This window comes from Varroa destructor, unplaced genomic scaffold (genome assembly GCF_002443255.2).
Source record: "Varroa destructor unplaced genomic scaffold, Vdes_3.0 BEIS01000001.1, whole genome shotgun sequence".
NCBI classification, from domain to species: domain Eukaryota; kingdom Metazoa; phylum Arthropoda; class Arachnida; order Mesostigmata; family Varroidae; genus Varroa; species Varroa destructor.
In genome coordinates, this window is record NW_019211454.1 from 44,349,446 (window position 1) to 44,375,680 (window position 26,235).

General features: G+C 42.1%; 1 protein-coding gene across 8 annotated transcripts in view; it reads right to left on the minus strand.

Moving 5' to 3' along the window:
- Positions 1-12,069: 12,069 nt before the first annotated feature.
- Positions 12,070-26,235, minus strand: part of Prosap (SH3 and multiple ankyrin repeat domains prosap) — a 58,218-nt gene continuing 44,052 nt past the window's right edge. For 7 of the 8 annotated variants that reach the window (XM_086993304.1, XM_086993319.1, XM_086993314.1 and 4 more), the window contains 4 exons: positions 23,953-24,078; positions 16,060-16,233; positions 14,969-15,246; positions 12,070-14,713 (listed from right to left, as the gene is read on the minus strand). In XM_086993304.1, the coding sequence (XP_086849430.1) occupies positions 14,492-14,713; positions 14,969-15,246; positions 16,060-16,233; positions 23,953-24,078 (800 nt within the window). In that variant the 3' untranslated portion in view covers positions 12,070-14,491. The remainder of the gene's footprint in view (positions 14,714-14,968; positions 15,247-16,059; positions 16,234-23,952; positions 24,079-26,235) is intronic. The other variant, XM_086993332.1, reaches the window with a different exon arrangement.

A 26,235-nucleotide genomic window follows, 5' to 3' on the forward strand; every position in this document is an offset into this window, starting at 1 on the left:
CGTGCGCATGCGTTGTGACAGCAGAGTTCCACCATGTGACGTTTGGAGTAGCTAAGCGGAGATCCTTCAGGCAGAAGCAGGACTCATTTCTAGGAACGATCTCGAGAGTATGATGGCATGAGAGAAATGGTTTTCCTGTTACCCCTCTTTTCGGCTCAGTCAAACGTGAATGAAATTAAAATGAACGTATACTTTATGTTCAAATGCCCTCTGAAAATTTACTATATTTTCCAGGCAATAGGGAAATTGATTTAACCGTTGACGATGGTAAGAAAGACTATTTCATAACAATCCGGAGGATTTCTGTCCTGTACTGATGGCCAGATGAGACAAATGCGTACAACGTTGGTGGCTACGCTTGCGAGCGCCCTCGTCACACCGCGTCAATTAGACGCCATTGTGCGCCATATTTTACTCTATTCAAGGGTTGGCATTTGAGGGAAGACTGTGTTGCCACGGAAATTCGTTTAAAGATAAGTCAACTTTAAATAAGGTCTATGTGTGAATAGAGCTTATTAAATTCCATAAAGGAACATAAAAAGATCTAGGCAAAGCTGACCTTACGAAAGCTTGTCTACGCATCAAGGTATAGCTTGACGATATCGAAATCCTAATTGAAGCGCGGTTTTTTTTGCCTAAAAGGACAATACTCACTTCGTTTATCGCTAGGAAAACCTAAATAGGAAATGAGGTCGAGTACGGAAAGCGACAGTTGTCCAAGTAACGCACAAATAATTGGTGTAAATTTTCAACAAAAAACTAAATCAATCAGCTTATTAATTCTAGTGACCTATTAGAAATAGGGGAGATGAATGCCACATCAAATTTCGTACACGATACGTAGTATCGTTGACGCGCTGTTGGCTTATAATTTATAGTTATGGAATGGCGCGATGCGTTCATAGTATTTTCCCCCAAAATTGAAAATATACAAGGTTGAATTTTTTTGAGAAAGGGTTTAAAGGTTCAGTACTGTAGTAGGCTGATAAAAATGACCACCTTGATTAGTAGTGGTGTCCTAACAACAGCTCTAACATTTGGTGCACATATGCTGCTGTCTCAACAGGCGGAAAGCGTCCACTTCCATATGGTTTAGGAGTGCAACTAAATGACTGCTTATATAAAATATATAGCAAAAAAAAAAAGCCCTTGTAAACACCAATTTCGATTTTCGCATTGGATACGATATAGGCTGTGGATGGATACGAAAAAATTGGTTGTCATCTGCCAATTGCGTGCCACAGTGTCAATGACGTGTGCTATTTATTGAAAACCTAACATTATGCATTTGTTCCCGTATCATATTGTAAATATAAAAGCCTAATTGTTAAGCCTAACCTCGACAAAACAAGCTACACACGTCGACAGATGCACTCGTAGCAACCCAGGTAGTGTTATTGACCGACCCAAGTGAAATTCGTTCAACTATAGGGCTCACCCCTTAGACTATTATTGTAAAAACTGCTGTGAGATTTTAGTGTGGTCAAAATCGTTGAGTTATGGGAAAGTGACAAAACAAAAGTTATGGCTCAAGATTATCATTGTAGAAATTTGTACAATGAACCTGATGTACATGAACGTCATCCACCTCAATCTATATACTCGTATGTTTCTGCTTGCTCACCTCAATGAAGTGATAAGTTTAGTCAGCATTCGACTTGTGTCTCTATACTCTCTATATGATTGTCTGTACTTGTCTCGATCTGAACCGCACTCCCCCCCGCCTGCCAAATAGGATGACGTCTAAACGTATCGAAAGATTTTACAATACGGCTAGCCATGTGAATAAAGAAAGCATCTTAATAGTTTTTTCCTTTTCATCTAACCGTTGTTTATTGTGTGGACGTACTTGTTTACCAACCAGTTCTCTGCTTGCCAACTCCGCAATTGGTGTGGCTGGCAGCGGACTTCCACTGCGTTCCTTTGTCCTCCCACGAGTCAGCCGGATACGATAACGAGAGATTTGTTTGTGTGTATCGTTTATTTGTTGGCCCACTTGACAGCTTTACAGCGAACAGGGCTGGGCACGTTACAGCAGTGCAACCCAATCGTCTCTGTACAAGTCTGCCGCAATAAGCTTTGCAAGTGCCATGTTCTTTTCGTTACTGTTCCCACCCGCTATTTACTGGCGTTGTCGCTATTAGTGTATTATATTTACGAGCGTTTATCGTCTAGCGCGAACTATACTGTTGTCTAAATGTCGAAGCCCCAGAAACTCTAAACGCTGCGCACGCAAAACTTTTTCAAATGGTAGAAGAGTAACATGTATACTCTGTTCGGTTTTACCATATCTGCTTAGATTTGATAAGTTGCTGTAAAGAAAGTTCTTTTTTAGGTTAAGATTTGATTTACCGTTGGTAGAGTCCCCTCGTTGTTCCAGTTCTTGCATCACTGAAGTTACATAGTTGGCCTCGTTAGGGTGACAGCGTCGTTCTTGCCTATGTATAGGAAGACAGCAACATGTCTGACAAGTTTGAAAGGACTACACATGCTGGGCTTTGGGTATCTTCGCACAGTACGTAGCGCTTCCCTCTAGTTTTCAACTAACTATCGCTAAATGACGACGAGAATACAGCTTTAAGAGATAGAATTATTCTTGCATGTACGTATACTTAAGGCCCGTGTCGCAATGGGTTCTCGACGTGAGTCTCTTTGGGATCAGTTGACCCTCAAGGATTATTTCAGTGGAATCCGAGACTTAAAAGTGCCTCAACTTTTAACCAAGTAAACATCGTATTCTAGATGACATTTGAACTACTTTAGAATATCCGCATTTTTACTGATCTGAGTTCAATTCAAGGGATCAACTTGATCATTCGTAAAGAAGATTTTGTTTACAAGCTCATATATTCAGTCGTTACCATATTGCAGACCCAATTACAGAGACAAAAACCTTTCTAAAAGATTGACCACTTGGATCGGGAGCGGCCGTGATACGTATACAAAAAGTGTTCATGTTTAAGCTTCCGCAAGTCAGTTAGAAAGCTTACTTCTTTATTTTGTTATCTTATTGATGTGAGAGCATAACATGAGACAGCTTCACGCAAGAAGTTTTCGTTCCAAAGGACTGCCTGAACGATAGCATAATAACTTTCAAACTTGGCTAAAAATAAAGCATGTAGGCACAGTCTGATAAATCGTGATTCTATTCAATGTAACTAGCTTCCATTCATATAATTAATAAATTGTATTTCAGCCCGGAATGGCGTTACATTCTTTTTATTAAAATTTGCATGTATATTTATATATTGATCTTCTTAGATGATGATAAATAGTGCGCTACTGGCATGTTGAGATGGATCTACTCGATCTTCAGTCACACTCTTTGCCCACACAAAGATGTGCAACTGATCTTCATTTAAGCGAGAACTACTAAGTCGCATTCGACGACCAAATGCCTATTTACAAAATAGCCGCTTTCTTAATTCGATACTTCAATCTTCTTTATTCAAGACCTTATGGCAATTGAAAATTATGATGTTTGTTCAGCTTTTTCATTATCCAGATGTGGTTGGCGTGATCTATTTTTTGTGCCTTACTTAATGTTAAGCCCTAGCTACTGCAAGATAATCTCACAGTGGTATAAGATAGCTAGAAGTTTTTCTATACATTTTTGCGAAAATTATATGTAGACACGCCTTAGTTCCTCCATAGTTTGTGTTGAGCTCCTGCCACGATGTTTGTCAAGAAAGTCCAGAGTTTACATATAAAGATAAGTAGGCTCAAATTTTGTCATTTACTCCTTGGACCCTCCTCCGTAATTACGTTCAAGAGATGAAACCCTTTAGATGACGCTATACGTTTAACCGTGATACCGTATTGATGTATGTCGTCTACGTAACTTCCGTGACAATACCCGGCGAAAGAAAAACGTACTTGGGGCTTGCGAATGGCTTTTTACGTGGTTGTCGTCGTCGAAGTTAAGCAGACTTTCTTAACTTTCACCCTGTCGACTGTTGTCCTGTCCTACCTCCCTTTCCGAACTTAACGGCTTGTCGTCTATTTCCTCGCCAAAATCCGCTGAGTGTTTCTAGAAAATGAGATTTATTAGCCCGAGAATTAAATAAAACATGAACAGTATACCTAAATCCCGCATTGCACTTCTTTTCAGCTACGTCAACGAACAGATGACAATCGCAGAAAGGTACCTAATATTAGCCTGTAGCCGGAATGATCTTCGAAAATTAGAGCAAATACTTATAGGCTAAAAAAATATTCAATCATTATGTAATTCATAATGTAAGTACGTTCGTTGCTCGGTTCATTTTCGTTGTGGCAGCTCGTTCTTAAACACACTGATCTTTACCTATTTCGCGTTCACCCTCCCCCTTAACGTCGTTCGTCCTAATCACTGTCACTTCTTTGTTTGATGCGGCGTGAGACAGCCCGTCACCGCCAGCTCACGTAAATGCTTGAAGTAAACGCTAAGTAAACAGCTTATAAATGATGCGCGCACATTCGAAAAGAAGCGTCTGTACCTGTGTCCGCTCATCTTCCGACGGCCTACCTTCGGGCGCCTACATTCACCCGTCAGCTAGCAGGCGGCAGTGAATGCGGCATAGTTGACACTGGCTAAGCCAGTGACCACCCGTTAGTAACATCCGTGCGCAACATCGGCTACCGTCAATACCCCTGTCCCCAGAGTCACTGTTGTCGCTGGTGAGCGTGCGGGCAAACGAAAGTTTATTCTGTGAGCGATGCTCTGCTGATGGATTGAGCGAGACAATTCGCCGAGTAACGGGCCGAAGCGATCACAAACAACGCAGCGACGGAGATAACCAACAACTCTTTACCACTGGCCCTACTCGCGGTGGTGATGCTGCTATTGCGCCTTACAACTTGTACAAAGCAATGGAAAGAAAAGTGGCTGACGGTACTGCTGTTCTGCTAACACCAGCAACAGTCACAACAATAAAAACAATAACAGGGACCAACGTCTCGGTTGGTTGGTATTCCTATGCCATTTTACTCATATGGCGCCTGTGGGCAGCATCATCAGCGCTTGCGGCGGCAGTGGCGGTCACATTAGTAGCGGCGGCCGGGAAAAATGACACGCTGTAAGCAAACACACGGGGAGGTTGTGACGGAAGGACGAACAGCGAATGGCGAACAAGCGAAGTTAGGCAAGCTACAAAGCGACAACAGCTGCGATCAGTAAGCAGCCGGTCGTCGGTCGGTACCGCTGCCACTGTTATTGCCCTTACCAGAGAAACGAGCTGATCTCCTCCTTACTGTCGTATCCCGTTCCACTTGCCTGCTTTCATATTCTGCCCCTTTCACCTTCTATAGTTTGTTCATCTGAGATGGACCATTAACTATTCTGCGATCTCGAATCGCAGCTAGTGGTTATTGGCGATCAGGGTCGTTATCTGGTATCGAACCGATGTCTGTTAAACGACAGCCACTTGTCAACGAAGTGGATTGCGCCGTCAACGTATTGATTGACGCCTCGTGATTGTGATCGCATTTGTATTCTGATAAACGTTGTGTTAGAACTCTGCTGCTACCACTGCGGTTCTGAATAAAAGGAAGATTTACTATGCTACGGATTACAGCTGGATCGGTCAAGAGTGGTGTAGCTCCTGTGAACATGTGTTTGACCTGAAGAAGCCACAACTGCTGATAGGATAGAATTTGCTGAGGAAATTTCAAGGTTCAAAGAGAGGCGAACTATTCAAGTATGACGGCGTCGGTTAGTCATCACGAGGAGGCGTTCGGACTGAACGTACTCAATTCTGTACGAGAGATGCAACAACAGGGTGCGTGGTGTGATGCACGTATCACGTGCGCGAATGGCCGTGTCCTCTGTGTTCATCGCGTACTGCTAGCCGCAGTGTCTCCCTATTTCCGGGAGAAATTCGCGCAACAATATGTAAATATTAACGTGCAGTTCGGCTCCGACGTAATGATCCAGCTCGTCAAGTACTGTTATTCAGGCGAAATATCAATCGGCATAAAAATCTCACTCGACATTTACCTGGCAGCGCGGAAGTTCCAGCTGCACGCCCTCTACGCAACAGCTGAGCGACATCTTCTTAACAACCTCGAATCGATCGTCAGTAGTGGCCGATTCAGGGGGCTCGATGTGGAAGCTTTTGAACAAGTCGTTGAACATCTACCGATATCAAACGCCCGTCAGATCTCAATGATATTCCGGGCCCTTGTCAGTTGGCTTGAATATGACCATAATGGACGGCTGCCTTGGTTTGCTTCGATGATGACCCGCATTGGGGAAAAATATGGCTCAAAGGGCTACTACAACTTTAGGATTCTCGCAAAAGACCACAAAGAGCCCCTGCAATCTTTGCAGACGATTACTTGCCGCACGAAGTACATGCTGCTTCGAGATGCCATATACTCATACGAGGACTCGGTTCTCAACGAGGTTCAATGGAGCGACCTGATGTGCGAAAGAAAAAAGCCCAATTGCGCACTTGTCGTACCGCTGTGCTTGCAAGCCGGATTGTTTCTCTCCGTTCATAAAACGAATGATGGTCGTCTTCGGCTTAGTCGACACTGGTATGGCAGCACTATAGCACACGGAGATATTAAGGTTGTGACCCAAAACCAGATGTATGTTGTCGATTGCAAAAACGCCGTGAGAATCCTGCGAGTGGACTCCGGGCAATTCCTGATGGCCGACACGAGTAAACGTGTCCCCGCGGCCCTGGATCAAATCTACAATATATCTGCTGACCAATACGATCGTCTTGTGATCTACGGATCTCGAGACGGACAAAAAATGCTGACGTATGATTGTGCTGGGGCAAGTCTAACCCTTGAAGAACCCGACAGGGTAGCGCGTGCACTCGACGTCGTTCACATTCCTGGCACGCAAATCCTCTATCAGGTATGGAGTGGTCACCTGGAAGAGATCCACATCACGAAAGACCGCTGCGTGCCCCGTTGGCCTAAGCGTGTAATCTTTTTGCCAAAGGACACCCAGGTCAGGCGCATTCTGCATACGTTTTGTGACAAGCAGGGTATCGTTATTCTTGTTCAAGACGTCTGGTCCTCCAGGCACTCGGTGTTGCGCTACTCCCAAAATCAATGGGAGATGCTGCTTCAACTCGACGGGCTTGAGCTGGGCGTATTTTAGAGCAATGATGTGGTAAGCTCCCCAAGCTAGTTGGAAGCATAATACGGATAAGATCCCATAATGAAGTGCTGTAGCTGGATCGCGCGTAAAGCTGCTGAGGATGACGCTGTGGTGACAAGCAGGTGGCGAAGGTGCTGCAGTTAAAGTTGTTGTTATTGCAAGTTATAACGGCTGCGTTTGCGACGGTGCCCGCTGTTGCCCCGCTGATTGCTACTCGATCGATCTCCGAGCCGTCTGCTATCTTTTCCTGATCGAATTCTGTGAAATATCGCATTGTCGTGCAGTGAAACGCTGCTTGTTTTTCCCAAAACACACAGCATTTTCTCGTCTTTAGTCGACTAGTACGGCCTGACTATCTGTACATACGCTATATTCATTCGTGTACACGATTTACTGTTATTGTTTTCTTGTTGCTGGCTCAACGAGATAACGCTCTTCATACTGTGAATAATATCAGCAATAATTGTCATAGTGATAATTGTTGTATGAAGCTGATTTATTTATTTTGATAACATCGAATTCGTTGGATGATTGTCCATTGCTTTTAGGCAGTATTGGATGCCGGTAGCTTGTTTTGCGCTGAAATTGGGCACTGAATTTTTTGATCGAACGTTACCGTAAAAGCCCGACCAAAAATGGGAAGTTTTAAGAGACCAACAGGGGTACCGTAAAGGTGCCTTTATTGGTCTCCTAGAGTGAAAGGCTCATTAAACAGCGTCGAATTTGCTGACCAGGTCGTACAGCTTGGTAGCGTTACCAAGCGATGTAGTCGAACTATTGGATATATATATATATATATATAAAATAATAATGAAATAAACATATGATGTAATAATTTAATGGTAAAGTTAATCAAAACAAATATCAAAATGTTTTATATACTATCTTCTACTGTATTGCAAATCATCTATACGGTTTTTGTTTGTACCACCACTACCACTAATAGTAATAATAAACAGACAATCGTACCACTTAGCTATCATATTGAAACGGATCGATTAAGCCCCCTATCTGTTTACGGGCGCTCTGACCAAACACACAAACTACCGATCGGCCAACTCTCAGGCTGTCATTTCATGAGTCAATTACTGAGCCATTTTGACGAAAATATAGATTAGCTAGCTTATAATACGAGCAGTTCCAGGACAGTAGACATACTATAGACAATAATTATCGTCACTGCTATCTTCATCCATTGTATGGTGGGTTTTGTCCGTATAATTGCTTTAGCAGATTGGCGCAGACAAACAACAGTCGGCCAATCAGTTTTCACTAACGGCGGCGTGTCTTTCTCGTCTCGTAAGAGAATTACATCAGACGATTTTTCCGTTATCTTATCGATAAAGAGTTAAAAACGTGAAACCCCCTCCCCGCTCTCGGCAGCCCCCATATACAGGCTGTAAGGGCAACTAGCATCGAATCATGACGTTACACATTCTCAATATGGCTGGCGTCTAGCAAGTAGCGCTCGGGGGACCAGTGCGTTGCTTGACTTCACGGAGATTGCAGATCTCCGAATAGATAATTGTTTTGAGTAAGTTATTGATGCAGTTACAGCCGCCAGAACAGAGATGGTACCCTGATGAAACATTGCGTGTACATTTGCTTACGCATGATTTACCTTTTTGTCGAGTCATCCAGCTAGAAAGTAGATGCGTTTTTAGTCTCTTTTTTGCCAATAGAAATCTATTCTCTACCTTCATTTATGTCCATTGTGAGAACATAACTAGTATTAAATTTCTTATTAATTTAATATAGCCAATGAATTTTTAGCATCACTAAAAAAAGTTCAGAACATTGGCCTTCCATATGTACGCATGAACTTCATATTGCTCCTCGCTCGTTTATTTCACGCAATTGATGATATCGATAACAATGATGAGCAGAGTAATAAATACCTCATTTTATTTTTCGCCCTTGTTTCGTTGTTTGTTTCTCGTTTTTCCTTTTATTCATAGCCGTTCGTTCGTTCGTTCGTTCTCAGCACGCCATGGCCATTGTTTTAGCAGCATTAGTATAACGTTGTGTTATTACTGTAATATCAGTCATCATTACTATGAATTATTGAATGTTATTATTAGGTATTGTCTGCACAAAATCCTATTTCTTCACAAGTGGTTTGTTTTTGTATGTCACCCATATCCTTTCCGCGATATATTTGCCCTTGTTATTGTGATTGACTCGCTATGATTGTTGCCTGGTCTCATCTGATGATGTCACCTTTCCGAGAGTCGTTACATTAGCACGCCTTGGCCGCGTCTTGTCAGTCGCGACAAATTTCCCAAGTTGTTGTAGCAGTAGCGTCAAGAGCGTTTCGACCGAAAACGCTTCCGTCAATTGCTGGCATCGTTCCGACTACTGGGCGTCTTTTAAGCTAATATTCCAAGAACTTTCTTCCTTTTTTTTGAAAAGCTTAATCACGTATAGATATGATATTTTGACGCCGCAGGTAACTCCCATGGAACTCTCAGCTTCCTAGTCAGGTTTCTCAGCTAGCAGGTCTACGTGTTTATCTAAACGTAGATTTTACATTTAATATACTAGGTACTACAATTGAGATTATAATTATGGACTATCAAATGGTTCCTATGTCCATTTTATCCTACACGATTTATCTGTCAGACTAATCTATTTCGATTTTCTGATTTAAATATATAAATCTCGTCCCTGCTCAAAAAGTGCAATCTCCGATTTCGCTTTATTTATCCGCTTTCTCCAGAAAAACAAAAAGCTCCTACGAACACTACGACGCTGAACGGGTTCCCTATATGTTTGTGCATCTGTTAACTTGCCCCCTTTCAAGTGTTCCCGTTTACCATTAGGCCAATTTTGACTGACCGCATTTATGTTGCGTCCGCCAGGTTTTTCGACGATGTTGCGTCATCGTTCGCGGTACGCAGGCCGCGTACAAGATTACTGCAAATAGCTGCTATCGTTCGCACCTATTAAAGAGATCTGCCCTTTATTCGAAGCCGACAATTCTTTCTACGTATGCATGAAGCTCTAAGGCCATCAGGGCATAAGAAAGACACCCAATCAACGCGCCGACCATCACCGACCTGACCCTGATCAGACGCGTTCTAGCGCGTTCGTATCGCTTTCATCGCTACTTATTTCCTGTTGGCTGACATAGGTGTTCCTGACTGTCCGCTTTTCGATGAGGGGAAATCCGACGAACGTCGTTACCATAGTGAAGAGCATGCGCGCGGGGCTCTTGACTGCGCCATCGAACAGAGCAGACTGGGCCGCGATTCGTCGCGCACTGTTTTGCTTCTTTGTTAGAATGCTGTACCTGTTCGACCTCTCTTTCCTGCTTATCTCCCAAGCCTATTTTTTTGCCCTCCAACTATATTTGTAGCAATAATAGAAGATTAGAGCCAACATTTTCCGTCGATTAGCAGAAATAACGGCGTTAGTAATAATAACACATCATATTTGTGAATGCGGGAGGGTAATAATTATCATAATTGTAATGTTCCAGCAATGAAGGTGTTCGACACATGTATCGTTATTATAACTTTTCCTTTTATAGCGGCTGACCACGAAAAACAAAACGATTTGATGAGTTATTTTCAGCCAGCGATTCTCAGTGGTTTTCACGGTGTAACAGGAATATATATATATATATATATATATATATGGTTTTCGTTATTACCTATTGCACTAATATAAATGTTACTAATACATCTACATCGGCAATATAATATCATCTTTAGCGGAATTAAGTACGCAGCATCCCTCCTCTTTTGTCATCACTTCCACTTATTTTTCCCTAACTTTTCACATTTCGTTCAACTCTGTTTTGCTTGTTCACCCCAGAGAGATTGTCCAGACGGCAAATTTTATCCTCTTTATGTTACGGAAGATTGTCGGAAAGGCTATGAAGGGAGTGCACGTTAGTACGATGGGCGCACGGACTAATGTCGATCGGAGACTCTCGAAGGAAAGAATATTTCTCGCCATTCCTACAATGGTGGGAAAAGTGGAGGAACTTAATTTTGCACCAATAAACATCGCCACTACTGTTACTATCGTGTATATCATTAAAAACAATATTACTAGGATATCATATATTGTCGTGGTTCCTGCGTGCTGTCATCCTGAAGTGACGTTTTTGTAAGTTTTCATCAATATATTATCTCATCGCCAACTTGCTCATCATCGTAGTCAATATTGATATTATGGCATTACCGTTTTGTTATAAATAGTATCCGTATTTCAGCCGGTAGTTCTTGAGCGAAAAAGCTTTCCATACACAAACATCAATGCTGATGTCATTGTTATCGTCGATCGGCGTTCCGAAAAAGAAGAGGAAAAAAAGGACGAACTATAGCCAAAACTAGACGTGGAAGAACGTGACGCTATGCACGCGCGGTATCGCCACCATCATCACCGACACCATCGTTGTTAGCATGCCTTCTCTGTCTAATAGATATCGTAGTGTACTACAACTTTTGCACGACATGAATTGCATCACGTATTTTTCATTTTTTGCCCAGCTCTATACCTTCCTGCAAACGCAAACCAGATGAGTCATTTCTCATCTCTTCCTTGTAGCTCCCTTCGTTTTCTATTCGCACCGTGAACGCACGCTCCCTCGAAAACTCCCGTACTGGTAATGCGTCTAACCCGTAACTTTAGACCGTTCTTCTAGATCGGTCATGGACGTTCGACACCTATCTTTCGATTCCCTCAGCGTATCGCGCGAATTGCATCTGCCCATCTTCACACGCGCGTTTCTTCTTTCTTTCTTTCTTTCTTTCTTTTCTTTTCCTGATTCTTCGTCATGCTGCTTTCATCCCTGTATCATAACCAGGATATTTTCCAGTTTTTTTTTTTGCTTTCCACATTCTTCGAGAGGGTGACGTGAGGGATTGGCGAAAGTTGCGCCCCGGTCAGGCACCTCATTTTTCCACTACTTATTGACATAGCAGAACAGAGAGACCGAGAGAAAAGGTCAGTGGGAAAGATATTGCTTACAGATTTTGCCAAAATTTATTTTCTCTGTTTCAGGTCAAAAAAAGGCCAATTTCTTGTTATTCTTACTGCCACCAGTTGTGTGATCAGTTCTTTGATTCGTACCGTGTATTTCTTCATTTAATTACATAGGGCCAACTTATTCGAAAAAAACAGCTATTTCTTAGAACGTTCCAGGAATGGCAGTAGTGATTAGTATTTAAAACGGAAGAATGGAGAAGCTGTTGTTCTCCGCGAAGGATCGCCGTTCGTTATTAACCGTTACGATTTATTTCCCATTCTAGTACACTTCTTCGCATTTGTGTTCATTCCGAAAGTCTCTTCCCGTCTATTTGCCCCCATTCCTGCGTTTGTCACCAGAAGCTGTTCGCGGTGCTATCTTTCCTACAGTGTTTATTGTAATAATAATATTCAGCATCATCATCATCATCATCATCATCATATAGTAACCGCAATAGCAATAGTAAGGTTTGTCGTGCCATTAAGAAGATTCATTCTCTGCCCCACCTTCGACTTTGAGCACATTCAATCACTAGTGAAGATCATTAGCATTTTCATCAATATCAGCATTGTTACTATAATTCATTGGAAATTATTCTTAACCTCGGCATCGTTATAGGTCGTTCGTACTTGTCCGCCAATTTTTTTTTTTTTTTTTTTTAATGTTAATTCCGCCATTGAATGAAGCTTTACTTTATGTTGATTAGTAATCATCTTATTTTTACTTTTATTTCTCGGAGTTTCTCGGTGTATTTGATTAACGTAGGACTTTTTATGTATGTGGTTGTGTCTTTCCGTGTTTGTCTGTCGCTCTATACGCATCGTATCATCCGATCTTCACCATCGTTATTACTGTGACTTTTTACCTTATTTGCTATTTTCATTGTATAGGCAATTTTAGTCTTCATCTCAATTTTTTAATAGCTATGTTTCCGTTTTTTGACGAAACGTTTATGATTTGTTAATTAGTCAAACTCATATTCCTATACCGCCATTGTTCTTGGTAATCATTTTATCGAGATCACTGCTTCGGCCGCGTGCGCAGCTCAACTTTATAATATATTATATAATGTATTATAGCCCCGCGTCCTTTGCCAGCGGCGCACTCAATCCAGTTCGTAGAAAATGCATATTGCACCCGACGGGCTACAACTACAAGAAATAGCATTCCTCGAACAATTATATATATATATAATTAAGAATAGTCATTTTGTCTCGTCTTCTTTCGTTCTCTCATTCTATTACTAGCCGCTTCTCTCACTCTGTTCATCTTTTTTTCGTCCTTTCACGCTATTGTATATATAGATTGGCATTATATAATAAATATTAATAGTTATATTATTGATATAAGATATATATATATATATATATATATATATATATATTCAGTAGCATCTCAACTAAGCTGATGTGGGAGAACATTATTCTGGCGGGTTCTGGCTGCGTCCTAGATTGTGTTCATATGCTGACGCATCTCCGACATCGCGCCTATTACCCAACACTTTTACTGATAATATTGTTGTTTTTAGTTAGAGAGCAATTATCAGTGCTTATATCAGTATCAATTGAGAATATACTTAATCTATTAAGTTTCTCCTGCTTATTTAGCATTCGGATAACATTTATGGAAACCAACTGAAACGAGGTATAAGACACATATATCTATTACCATCCTTTTTACTATTCGTACTAATATAAATTGGTGGCAAGAGTAACCAGTTAGTTTAGAGAGAGAGAGAGAGAGGGAGGGCTACAAAGCTTGTGACCATACACAAACTGTGTGTTGCTTCGATGGCTTAGTTAGGATGTTTGGGGGGTGTGGAAGGGTGATTGTTTGGGTAACTTTTTTCAGGTTATCTTTGACGGAAGTTATGAGGACTAAAATAGGTTGCAGTTGTCCTACTCTTTGTTGCTGCTGCTGTTGTCGAAGTTATTGTTTCTGTTGCTGTTGGCGATAGGGCGAGATGCCGTCCGCTCAGGGGGTATACCGCTAGGGGGCGCTTGTCTCAAGTCGCGGCGATGTCCGTCTGGTCAAACGCTCAGAACGCTCTCGGTCTGGTGATAAAATTATGGCGTTCTTACGATAGTGTAATACGCTAGCACTATTATTGGCGTCCGCTTGTTTGCCTGTTAGACTTGCGCAGACGATCGGTGTGACATATTCTTCAGATTTTTTTTGTCATTTTTTCAGTTGTTGCTCGCATTCGTTCTTTGGGTATTTGTCTCGGTCAAACCGCGGTTTTTGTGATATCTCTTTCACGAGCCAGTCTTCTTCACTCTTTCTCGTTTATTTGCATTCGCTTCTGTTTAGTTTCGTACGAATTCTCCTTTCAGCATTATTTTATAATTGCTTGCTGCACAGTCGGCTAAGCCGTACGCAAGGTGGGCGCTTCCATGCAATGTCGTACGCCCCTCTCACTTCATGTACCTCTTGAGCGAGCGCTCCATATTGACGCGATGGCCAACCTGTTTGACACCGAGCGCGATAAAGTCGTTCTGAGTCATCTGTAGCAACTTAACGCCATTCACTCCATGGAAGTTGGGCTTGTACTCCTGAAGGAACAAAGACTCCAACCAGTCAGCAACATCCCGCTGGGTCCACTGGTCAAGCGATTTCATACGGAACTCCCTTTGGACCTGAAGTACAATAGTTAAGAGAAAATTATACTAGATGCTATCTTGGATTTATGAATTCTACAAGTACGCGCCAGTTCACGTGATTACTCTGGCATGATAAAACGAATTTACTGAACGGGCTCTATGCAAGTTCATAGAATAAATGAAAGTTTATTCACTCTTCGCGATAGAGTGGATGTTCCGGCATCCGATCAATAATGAGACGCGCTATGCCTTATGGCATGTCAAAATGCAGATCGTAGGTATATGGCCTACCGTTCGAAGCCTAGCTAGGTCGTGTCTCTCCACCTGCAGAACACCTTGCTGTTGCTGGGCCACCTGCTGCTGCTGCTGCTGTTGCTGCTGCTGCTGCTGCTGCTTCTGCAGTTGATACTGTTGGTATTGTTGTTGCAGACGCGACTGCTGCTGGTGTGGCTGGGACTGGTGAATCTGGCTCATGCGCCCCCCGATTGTACCAAACTGTTGGCGTGGATCCAGGGGCTGGTTTTCCCACCCGGCCTGGTTCTGCCGCACCATGCGCAGAGTTCCACCGCCTAGAGACCAAAAACGAGGAAGAACACATCATTTACAATGTTAGATTTAAATTAGAACTATTCTGTAGCACTATAGCTAACGTTGATATCCAGCAACGGCCTATACAGCTGGAACAGCAACAGAAATCTTCACAGTATGACCACATTTGAAGTCAATAGGAAAAACGAAAATGGAACACTGATAACTAAGGTGGTTAGTAGTGTTCATTAATGCAACGAGCAGGTACCCTTCTTCAGAAATCATCCTGTCTCAGGTCCATGTCATGACATATGCATCGATCATATGCAGTAGGTAAACGGAAGTAACATAAAAGGAGGTGAAAATACATGAGAGTACGCGTAGCAAACGAGAACAAGCATAGAGGCGCATCGCGGCATCCTAATGTGCTCGTCAACATACTCCGAATTCAACAACAGTACGTGAGGAAAAAACAATAGAGTGTAGTTGAGCGAGGGAATTCGCAGACGACCTAATCATCAAACATCACCATCATTCTTAGCACTAGAGTCAAAATCACCATAGCCACCAACTCCCAAATGATTTGATTAACGCATTCACCTCATCTAATTCATTCCATTATTCATACTATTTATTGCAAGCACGTATAGGTTCACATTCATTCACAGTTTATTCCATACACGCACAGCATATGACAAAAAGAAGACTCCGAGTAGCAAACAAGGCCGCGGAACACCGACAGCCGTGTACGGCTTCAGCTGAACCTTCTGTGCAGCAGCTGTCAGCGTGCTCAAGTCATGGCCGTCATAACTCTAAGCTTGTTTGCTTGTTGCTGTTATTGCTGCCTACTCTACCTGTGAAGCCTGCTGGCAGGCCAGCAGAGCAACCGTTTTGTTGCTGCTGTTGTTGCTGCTGCTGCTGCTGCTGCTGTAACTGCAGCCTCTTAGCGTATGCCTCATAAGCGGCCTGCTGTTGTTGCTGCGCTATTTGCTGCGCGTACTGCTGTCTCAGGTCCGGAGAGGCTCGATCTGAGGATTACACCATCACCGCCATTGTCATCATGATCAATCACAGGACATCAACACCACGCAATCCATCAATCAGACATAAGAAAATCCAGCTTGTATTGCTTGTCATATGTCGTAATGTTTTCTCGTCCTTTTTTTTTTAATACGGTCCGTACTGCTATATAGATCAATCGTTTCGGACCAGTTTGCATAACTAGACGCACAGGGGCGCCTATCCGGTCGTAGATACAACAGGGGCACCAAATTCATCCTCTGGCGGGTAATTGACCTTTACTCAGTCCTGCATATTGTGCTAAACAAATGGCTATAGGTAAGCTTACGATGCGATCAGGGGAAGAATATTTAAAACGCCTGAAGGTCGACGAGGACGAAGACGCTTAGTCAGACATAGAACCAAACAGAGCCAGATTGAAAAAAAATCAAGCTCAAACCCGTTACCGGAGTGTCGATCAATAATAAATATCAAGCTCAATCGAAATACGAATAGTACCGTATCATTGTTACGCTATGCGTCTAATTGGATGTATAATCGCTAATTACAGTCGATTGTACCATTTATGTAGATACAATTGGAAACTGTCGCTGGAACTGGCGCGGATTAGACTATCTAGATTACTTTTGCTCACTTTATAAACAGAAATAAACATGAAGATAGAAAATGATTAGCATTATGGCTTTACGTGTATGCGTGAGGGTGAGTCATTTAAACAGCGAGATATTGCGCAACGGTACGTCATCACCGCGAAACCTATCGTTGGGGTGAGTAGTCTTATCTCAGCAAGAGGTGAATAAACGCAATAAAATAATAACACGCTTGTATACTATAGAACGAATGCAAATCTTCATCATATATACCTAAATAAATGTTTTCGTTGACGAAAACGACAACACGTAAATGGCTTTTACATTAGATATAAGCAACGTTCTGGTAAGGCCTCTCGGAGGTCACTGTGAGGCGAAGGGTATTGTCATAAAATTGAGCTGTTTTGATCTAAATAACACACCACACACACACACACACACACACGCACTCACACACACACATACACACACTCACACACACACACACACACACACACACACACACACACACACACACACACACACACACACACACACACACACACACACACACACACACACACACACACACACACACACACACACACACACACACACACACACACACACACACACACACACACACACACACACACACACACACACACACACACACACACACACACACACACACACACACACACACACACACACAAATATATATATAAAGGATACTAGATAAAAATTAATCGTTTTGCTCTGAGCATTATTATATATAAGGATTATTGATACCAGATCTTTTACATACTACTTAGGTATGATGATAGTTTTCATCCGTAAGATACAACTTAGCTGAAGTTCTACTGACGACTTACTTTTTCGTAGCTCGTTTAAGATCGACCACGCTAACTAATGTAGCTAAATGACATAAGCTTCCCAGTGTGTATTTCTTAGAATTTCGGTTGCTATTACTATATCAGTTATAACAATTAAACCATACATTACATAAACCACTTGTTCCACACACCTACAATATCTATGCAGTAAAAAAAACAAATTGCTTAAAAACATGGAAAAATGCTTAAAAATGCTCTAAAAAATGGAAAGCTCCGCAACCTCCGTAAAATGGGGAGAATACGCGGGTCAAAGCCAACGTCGAATGTCCTTCGCTCGATCTAATAAGTAATTGAGATATGGCGATAAGATCTAAAAGCGTCATCAAGTGCTTTCGCTTGTCGTGTCAACGGTCTACGCGTCTCTTGAAAAAATTGAGATAGTGAACTCATTGCAAGCGTTCATTTACGCCCAGTATCTTGCAGTAATATATGTCGCTAATATCCATTGCAATTACCATCGTCACCCTATGTCCGAACCTATTTGACAATGTTTCCTCAGGACGATGCCATTCTTCCACATGCAGCCTCTCTGTCTGTAGAGACCATATTGAGATTGAGGCATGCCTTGTTTATGGCGACCGCATGCTCCAGACGGGTTTTTTGTTGATTAAAATTCCGTAAGTTGCATGTGAAATACACCGTACGCATTTTTAACAGGCCTGGAGTCAATTCACGGGGAACCGTTTTCTACTGCATTTTCAGTATGTGAGTTAAAAATCTGTAACACGTTTTATATGAAATTATATTATTATAAATTATTATAAGGGCTCATAGAGCCCTTAGTTTCCAAACTCCGATTCTGTGCAAAAAGTATTTAATTGCAACAATGCATTCTTGTCCTTCAGGTCGTGACGTCTGGTCGTCCTCTCCTTGGTGTTCAATAGTCCAATTTCTGTTCTCACCATTCGTGCACTATGCTTTTGCTTAAGGCCTTCTTGTCCAGCACCTTCACCAATTTTCGTAGCGCTGTGGCTCTTGAGGAACAGTAAAATGATTACTGAGCGTTTTGACTTTTTTAACTTACAAATATTCTTTCTGAACTAACTTCTCTTGAAATAAATTCAACCACAAGTTTCTTGTGAATCGGGACATCGTCTACCAATAGTGCATAGTTAAAAAGTTATGCAACTTCAAAGTGTCTCAGGTTCACTTGTCAAAAACCTAATAATACACGGCTAGTAATCGAAACGTGCGCCCCAATCAATCTACTATTCCTTCAGTTTAATATACTGCTGAATATTTCCATAAAACTTCTGCACAAATAGCTCTACGATTCTTCCTCGGTCTAATTTTCAAGCTATCCCTGCTTGTTAATATAGGTAAAACTCAGAAAAAAAAACGATACCTACACTCGCGGCTAATGCCGATAAGCAGAAATAACAGTCAGAAGTAGTACCAAGATGAAAATTTATTGACAGAGCGCTATTCCCGTGCAGACGAACGTGTCTTTCGACTTGTTCCATTACAGTAGTTATCATGGGTGTAACGGGCGCATATTTTAATAACAAACCCAACAATGCGACTAAAAAATGTCTCGTTTACGTTCATCGCCACCGAGATTGATATTTACTTAATTCACGCCCGTATTACATTTATGTAGGTGATTTCATCTTGCATATTTCTCTGAAGACAGAAGAAAATTACCCGGTTCCTTACGTAGAATTTCTAGCTGGGGGGTTTTCGACAAAGACTTGAGAATCGGTTTAGGATATCATCGACGATTCAAAATCAGGCACCAATTAACATTCTAACCGTATGGTTTTATTTAATCGGAGTATGAGTGTGACGCAATGCTTTACATCAGTCGGATCTAAAAATAATTCGCGTCTCTAGGTCTTTCAAACGTTTCCAACGGTTTGTGGTGACATAAAATATGTTTGGTCACATTTGCTTGTCTAAGAATACAATGTTACTGCAGCCCCTCTTCCTCGGTTACCTTTTCCGATCATTATCGGAGCTCTGACTGGGGTTAGCTACCACTGTTTACCTTCTTTAAAATCTCGTACATACTCACTATATTGTTAGTATTCGGTATCATGGCTATTACGGCGGTTGTTGTTTTGTCCCTGCAGGACATTATGACAGTCAATATAATATTGTTTTAGTTGCTGACGCCCAGCTCAGTAACAGGCAACTTGCTCGTTTGTGCAATAGATCGCCCGTGTCTTTCTGACGGCCCTACTATCAGCACTAGTGCATTTGTGCTACTGCTAATGTGATTAGGACCACACAACTGTGAAAGATGTCGACCATCAAAGACTGCAGTATGTTGTTTCTCTTAACTTCCAATCCACCGATGACGTATTCTGTAACGTGTGTTAGCGTGTCGTGGCCAAGTTATAGGAATGATTCCGATACTAGCGAATTTCGACGAATAACCATCGGTACTTCCGTAATTATCAAACGCCTCTCTATCATGCGCTTAGCCGCACGCCGTCTCGTATCATCTGGTCTATTGAGACAGGAACACCTTTTGTGGTGACAAGTATCCTGTGAACCTATCCAAGGTCGCTGCCTGTCCGAACTACTAAGCTAATAAAGTGGCAGTTATTATAGGTTTTTGTTTGTTTCTCTGTCCGACGTCTAAAGACAGAGGAAGCATCATCGTTCAATGCCAATGAACGTTTTCGTTATTGCGTTACCGGGGTCGTTACTGTCGCCACCGTTGCCTGTTGTTGGCGCTGTATCTGTCGCCGTCGTCTCTGCGTCCCTCGGCGGAAAACAAATGGACGCGAGCTGCATACGTTTAGCGTCGGATGAATTTTCCGCGACACGACGTATGGGGACCGATTCACGTGATGGATGGGAATAGTTAGTGGCTACACTGTTGTGCGCCTGTGCCGCGAAGCGCCAGGCAGTGATAAACAACCAGCAACATTTCTGACGGAAGTAGTATCAGCGCTCTCAGCCTTCGTTCCGTTTGTATTGGCCAATTCTCATGCGAATTAAGGGCGAAACGTACGACAGGGATACAGACGCCAACGCCACTAACATCAAACACAGACGCTGGGGGAAGCAGCGGTGAACATCGTCATCACGAGCGTCGGTACCATCGGCGTCACCAATTAACAACAGCGACAGTGTGAGCTCGACGCAAGACAAACGAACTGACAAAATGTAGCTGAATTAGGAACACTATTGTTTTAGAAATGGACGGTTTAGTCGAAATAGCTGGCTCGCGTTCGATGCTGTTATTGTTTAACTATAGTACAGATATTACAGCTGTTGATGGTGCCGAAGAGTAGTGCCCTTCAACGGTGCCCGTTATGATGCCCGCACTCTAAACTATTAATAAACTGCACGTAACTAAAAAGCAGGATACGTGATGCGATACGAGACTGCACGGGCCCGCCAACATTAGCCGGCGCGATGATAATAGTTGTTATTTATAACACGCACACACATATTGACCACCATTTGTCTTCTTCCAGTTCAATCTGCACCGTTCGTAAGAGTTTGTCTTCGCGCAGTATCAGTCGAATTTTCTAAAATTGAATCGTGTCGCTACTCACCGTTATGCTGCGCGATAACTATACTATGCCGTACTGCTGCATGTCTGCGAACATCAATGACGCAACAGGGATTTCTTTTCACACCAATCGTAAGGATGTTCCAGACTCCTAGTGCTGTCGCTCAGACACGCGCGAGTCAAGCACACGAACAAAACGTATATTTCAACGAGGATGGCAAATCACCGATGCGTGTATAACTAATTCCGCTTGGCAATGCGCGAACAGACGTAAAAAATGGCGCAGTGACGTCGTGCGTCGAAGTCAAGTGATGACCAAAGTCGAATTATATGTATTTGTTACCAGCCAATTTCAAAATAAGCTGTCTACAGTATAGGCGTGAGTAAATGACGTCGTACATAAGTTGTTTCATGTTTTTCTTTGTTTCATGTTCAGCCCTAACTGACTTTTGCTTGTTGGATTTCGTTTATCCGTTTTAGTCAGCGATTTTCACCCGCAGACGCCTATTCAACGGACTGACGTAAAACTACAGCCTAAACTACTTGCACAATGGCACATTCAGTCGGCTAACTCACAAAACACAAAATTACCGTCGTACGGGGAGCGGGTGGATTCCGCTCCTCGTCATGCTTGCCCCTTGTCATCCTGTTATTATCCCCGAAAACCTTCTTGACAATTCGCTGTTTCCCCAGCTAAAGTGCATATGTTTTTTTAAATTTAACCTTGAATATTTATTTTCCATTACTCATTTTCGGTCATAGAGCTTCCGTCGAAAACAATCAAAGCAATCTGTTAAACTGTCAATATATACTGTACATCTAAAAGTCAGGTCATTTAGTAGTTGTCTCGTCTCTTACTCAACGACTGGTAGCTAGATCAGCAGACATCTGCCCCTTCAGGCTAAATATATGTTACGGCCCGCTGCGCATTTGTTTTTGTTTGGACCCCAGCAGTATACCGGTCTCACTATATGTAATATCGTTTCCGTAATGGATTTAAAGGTGTTTACCGAAAACCCCTCATGATCAGCCTTCCTCAAATGTAACTACCGTGCCTTCATGTTGCAAAGTACGCGCGACGTCAAGGCAAGACGTCCGCATATTGGCCGCATCTATCAAACAATACCGCCATACATTATTGCTTGATGATGGACAGGAAGCCTTACGTGACAAAACATCCGGTAGAGACGACGTTGCCGAGCTGTTACCCCGCTATAGCAGCTGCTGCAATAAGCAACAGTAACAGCTTTTTTGGGGAAATCCTCCCGAAAAACTTCGCCATTGTACCTATGCGCATGTGCGTGAGTGCCTTTGTGCGAGACTATTACAGGTATGCATAGACGATCATGCACGTAAGGTAACAATAATCGATGCAGGAAGTTTTAAGAGGCGAGGATGCAGATGAAACTTACCAAACGCTACTGCTGTCAACAATAATAATACGTATCTGTATTACGTAAAAGAACAGCTAGTAAAGTTGTTTGGTAGCATGCTAAACCGCTGCAGTCACTCAAGCCAGACGTTCATAATTGATAAGAAGCAGAACGACACGATAATTCGATGTTGATTAGACAAGCATTAATATTATTTTTATATATGTAAGTTGGAAAGTATATGTGTATTACTGTGGTGTGTAGGCTTTACTCTAATCTGACTGAATTAGATACCGTCTCGTTGTTTGAGTGTGTTCTCAATATCGCAGTATAGTAAAATCGACCTATTCTGTATCTGTGCTCAATGTAGCCAGCTCTTTCTGTGTGTACATGTCACAAATTGGTCACTGGCGGGAAACTGATTTCTCTGATGGCAAAATCGACGGTTACTGGCAAAGTAAAAATGCAGACTGACGAACACATCTAGTGGAACCATTCTACCACCGTCTAGTCAGTATAGATGATCAAAATACGTACAGAACAATTTAATCAGTTTCACAAACGTTGGTCTCTCGGAGCTCGTAAGGTTTGTAAAGCACGCGCCATTGTTATGCTACTTAGCACGTGAATCCACCATTCGTTCGTCGGATCAACGGGACATTTCGAAATTATTCTAGCCTACGTCATTGAGGCGTTGGCAGCATTGCAGTGGCCAGTTCCAGGCTCTCTTTCTGTGGTATTCAACTAACAATTAACGGAAACTGAGACGTAAAATGCAACGCATGACGCGTAAAAGGCATCGTCCTTCTCCGTGCGGATTGGTTGTATCGGCGTAGCAATGTACCTAAATCCGGCTTGCTTGAATTTATCGGGACTGTGCAATTTCTACTCCGTTTCTGAAGGTATTATTTCCGCAATAGATACGCTCCATTTGGTGTACCCCCTCTAAACAGTAGCAGAACACGTAGCGGCATTCATGAATTCCAATGCTTGCAATTCCATTCCACTGTGTAGTATATATGTATATGTATATATATATATATATATATATGTGTATATATATATATATATGTGTATATATATATATACATACTGTCGTAAAACGAATTAGAGAGTGAGTATCATATCAAACACGATTCGAGAAGTAATTTAGTGAACAAGAGCCAGCCACGACGATCTCATTCATATGACCACAGATTATATTTTGAATTCATCTATATACTAAGACAACAGGTCGATTACAAACCTTTACCAAACCAGGACATTTTTGAAGCTTGTTTATCGTTATTACAGTGATCATTTGTGCTTTCATTGCATCGGCTGACTCGAGTGATTAATAATAGTAAATGTAATGTACCTGCTTGCTCAAGAACGTTTCTAGTTGTCGTATTTAGAGAACTGTTATAACTGACGTACGCACCCGAATGTTGCTGTTGAAGTTGTTGTCTCTGTTGCTGAAGTTGTTGTCGTTGTTGTTGCTGTTGCTGCTGCTGCTGCTGCTGAAGTGCGGCCTGGTATGCCGCCTGCTGAGCCGGACTCAGTTGGGCTAATAACAAGAGGTCGAGAGAGCATATATTATTATTGCTATTCCTTGTACCATGATGTGGTAACTCTTAATTTTTTTTTATTGGTTACATTCGACCCCAGGATTACCTGAAATTCATGTAATTCACATCTGTCAAGCTTTTGCGGATGCCGGTCCTTTTGTGATTCTATTAGCTGTCTCGTCGGCCAAAAAAGCTTGAATTTATCGGATTTTACAATAAAACCGACATCGCTCATTTTGCGTGTAGAAGGCGGCCTTTAATCTATTTAGTGCATAATTACAGTAGCGTGTCGTAGCACGGAAAAGCGCTTGGTTTCATCCAGATATAAATCTGACGCCCGGATATCAGCCCTAAATATGGTAACTAAGACAAGTCAACTGACCAGCTGCTATACGAAGAAGCAAAGACTCATAGATTACGATATAATGCCACCATTGAATTTAGTAACGTAAAAACACAGCCAGCAACGATCTTCACCATATTTATGAGGCCGGATAAACGCAGACGCGGTTATAGTTCGGCTGCTATCACACTTGAATAGTACTGCAGATCATTAAACTTTGAGCACTGGCGAACTTTGTAACAGTACTATTAGATTTCAATAAAGATATTTGTTACTTGAATGCGCAATGCGTGTCACTATTTATTTGTCAAAAAAAGAAACTCGTTGGCCTAATTATCTAACCTGGTGGACTTTGTTATTGCTCAAAAAAGGCCCCTTCTGCCTAATCACCTAATCTATTGGACTTGGCGGCTGGATATCTTATCTATTGATGCTTGATAGCGATAGATCATGGACCGTGCCGCTACTGTTTGAACGTGTTCGTAGAAGTTCATTCATTGGGATAATCCACTTTCAGGCCTTAAAGTCAAGGCTATGGAAAAGAACCTATAGGCTTTGCTTATGGTCAACGTAACGTTCCGCTGACTTGAATAGTCGGCAGCGACTCTTCCGTCAGGCGAAACTTCGACGCATAGAAAAGATTTAGTCGGACATATTTTTAACGTAGTACAACTGCTTTTCGCCTATCTATGACACGCTGTCATTCCTATACCCCAAAATGCCTACGTAAATAGGCTACATACAAACGTTTTCTTACACATCGCTTTGACAGCCGGACGATTCCTTTATATCATAATTACGTTAGCAAACTGTTGGGCGAGCATTCGTTCTAACTGTTTCGTGTGCATAGCACAAGTATACTATAAACATATTCTTTGTCCATGTACGTAGATGCGCTAGGCTTCAATATGGCTATGATTGAACATAGGTTAGAAGTAGCCGCATAACGACGCAAGAAGTTCTCTGGTTGCCTCACTTGCTTTCAAGGCCTGCCACTATGCTTGAGACGACACTCTCAGTTTAGAGAAACATTTTTGTACTATAAAAAAACTATCGAAAGAGATCTTCTCACATAGGGCGACTGTGAATAACCGGCCATACTATACTACTGTCTTTCATCCTAGCCGATAGGGGGAAAATGCATATGGATTCCATGAGTATATTGAGCACGCTGTGAAAGTGAAATTCTGGAGTTTTCAGTCGATTGACAGGTAAAATGTATGCGTTATATTTCTCTTTATGAATTTTCTGCTGAAATACAGATGACGTATGGCCGTGTGACGTGTGCGAAACAGAGCGGCGGCAAACGGCACTTAAAGTTGGGTATAGGTATAAAGATTCAAGTGCATATATTTTCTGTGACGTCGTGATAAACTGACATCTAACCCATAAACATGAATATATAGAACCAATGTGCGATGGATACTTCCTTGTATGACAATATGTGTTTTAGCCCATTGGAAAGAATCGCCCGAGAGGGTTGGCCTGAGAGAGCAGTTACAAGTTCCTAACGCTAGCAAAAGAACTGTCACGGACAGTTATAAGGAATGAAGGTACATTATTGGAGGCTTGCTGGCTTCTACTCCGGAAACATCTTTTGGGCTATGTGATGACCGGCAACAATCGAATCAAAACTAAATCAAACGTTGTTCCAGCTTAAAAACAGGCCCTGTCAAGGTGTCAGTAGAACCAGAGGTACAGAAGCGGAAGGGATCGCGCAAATGGTCAATCGCAACCGCTAAATCTTCTGGACGATCCTTTACAATTGTATATATGTGGCTATAATGTTTACGATCTCAACCCGGTCAGGTTG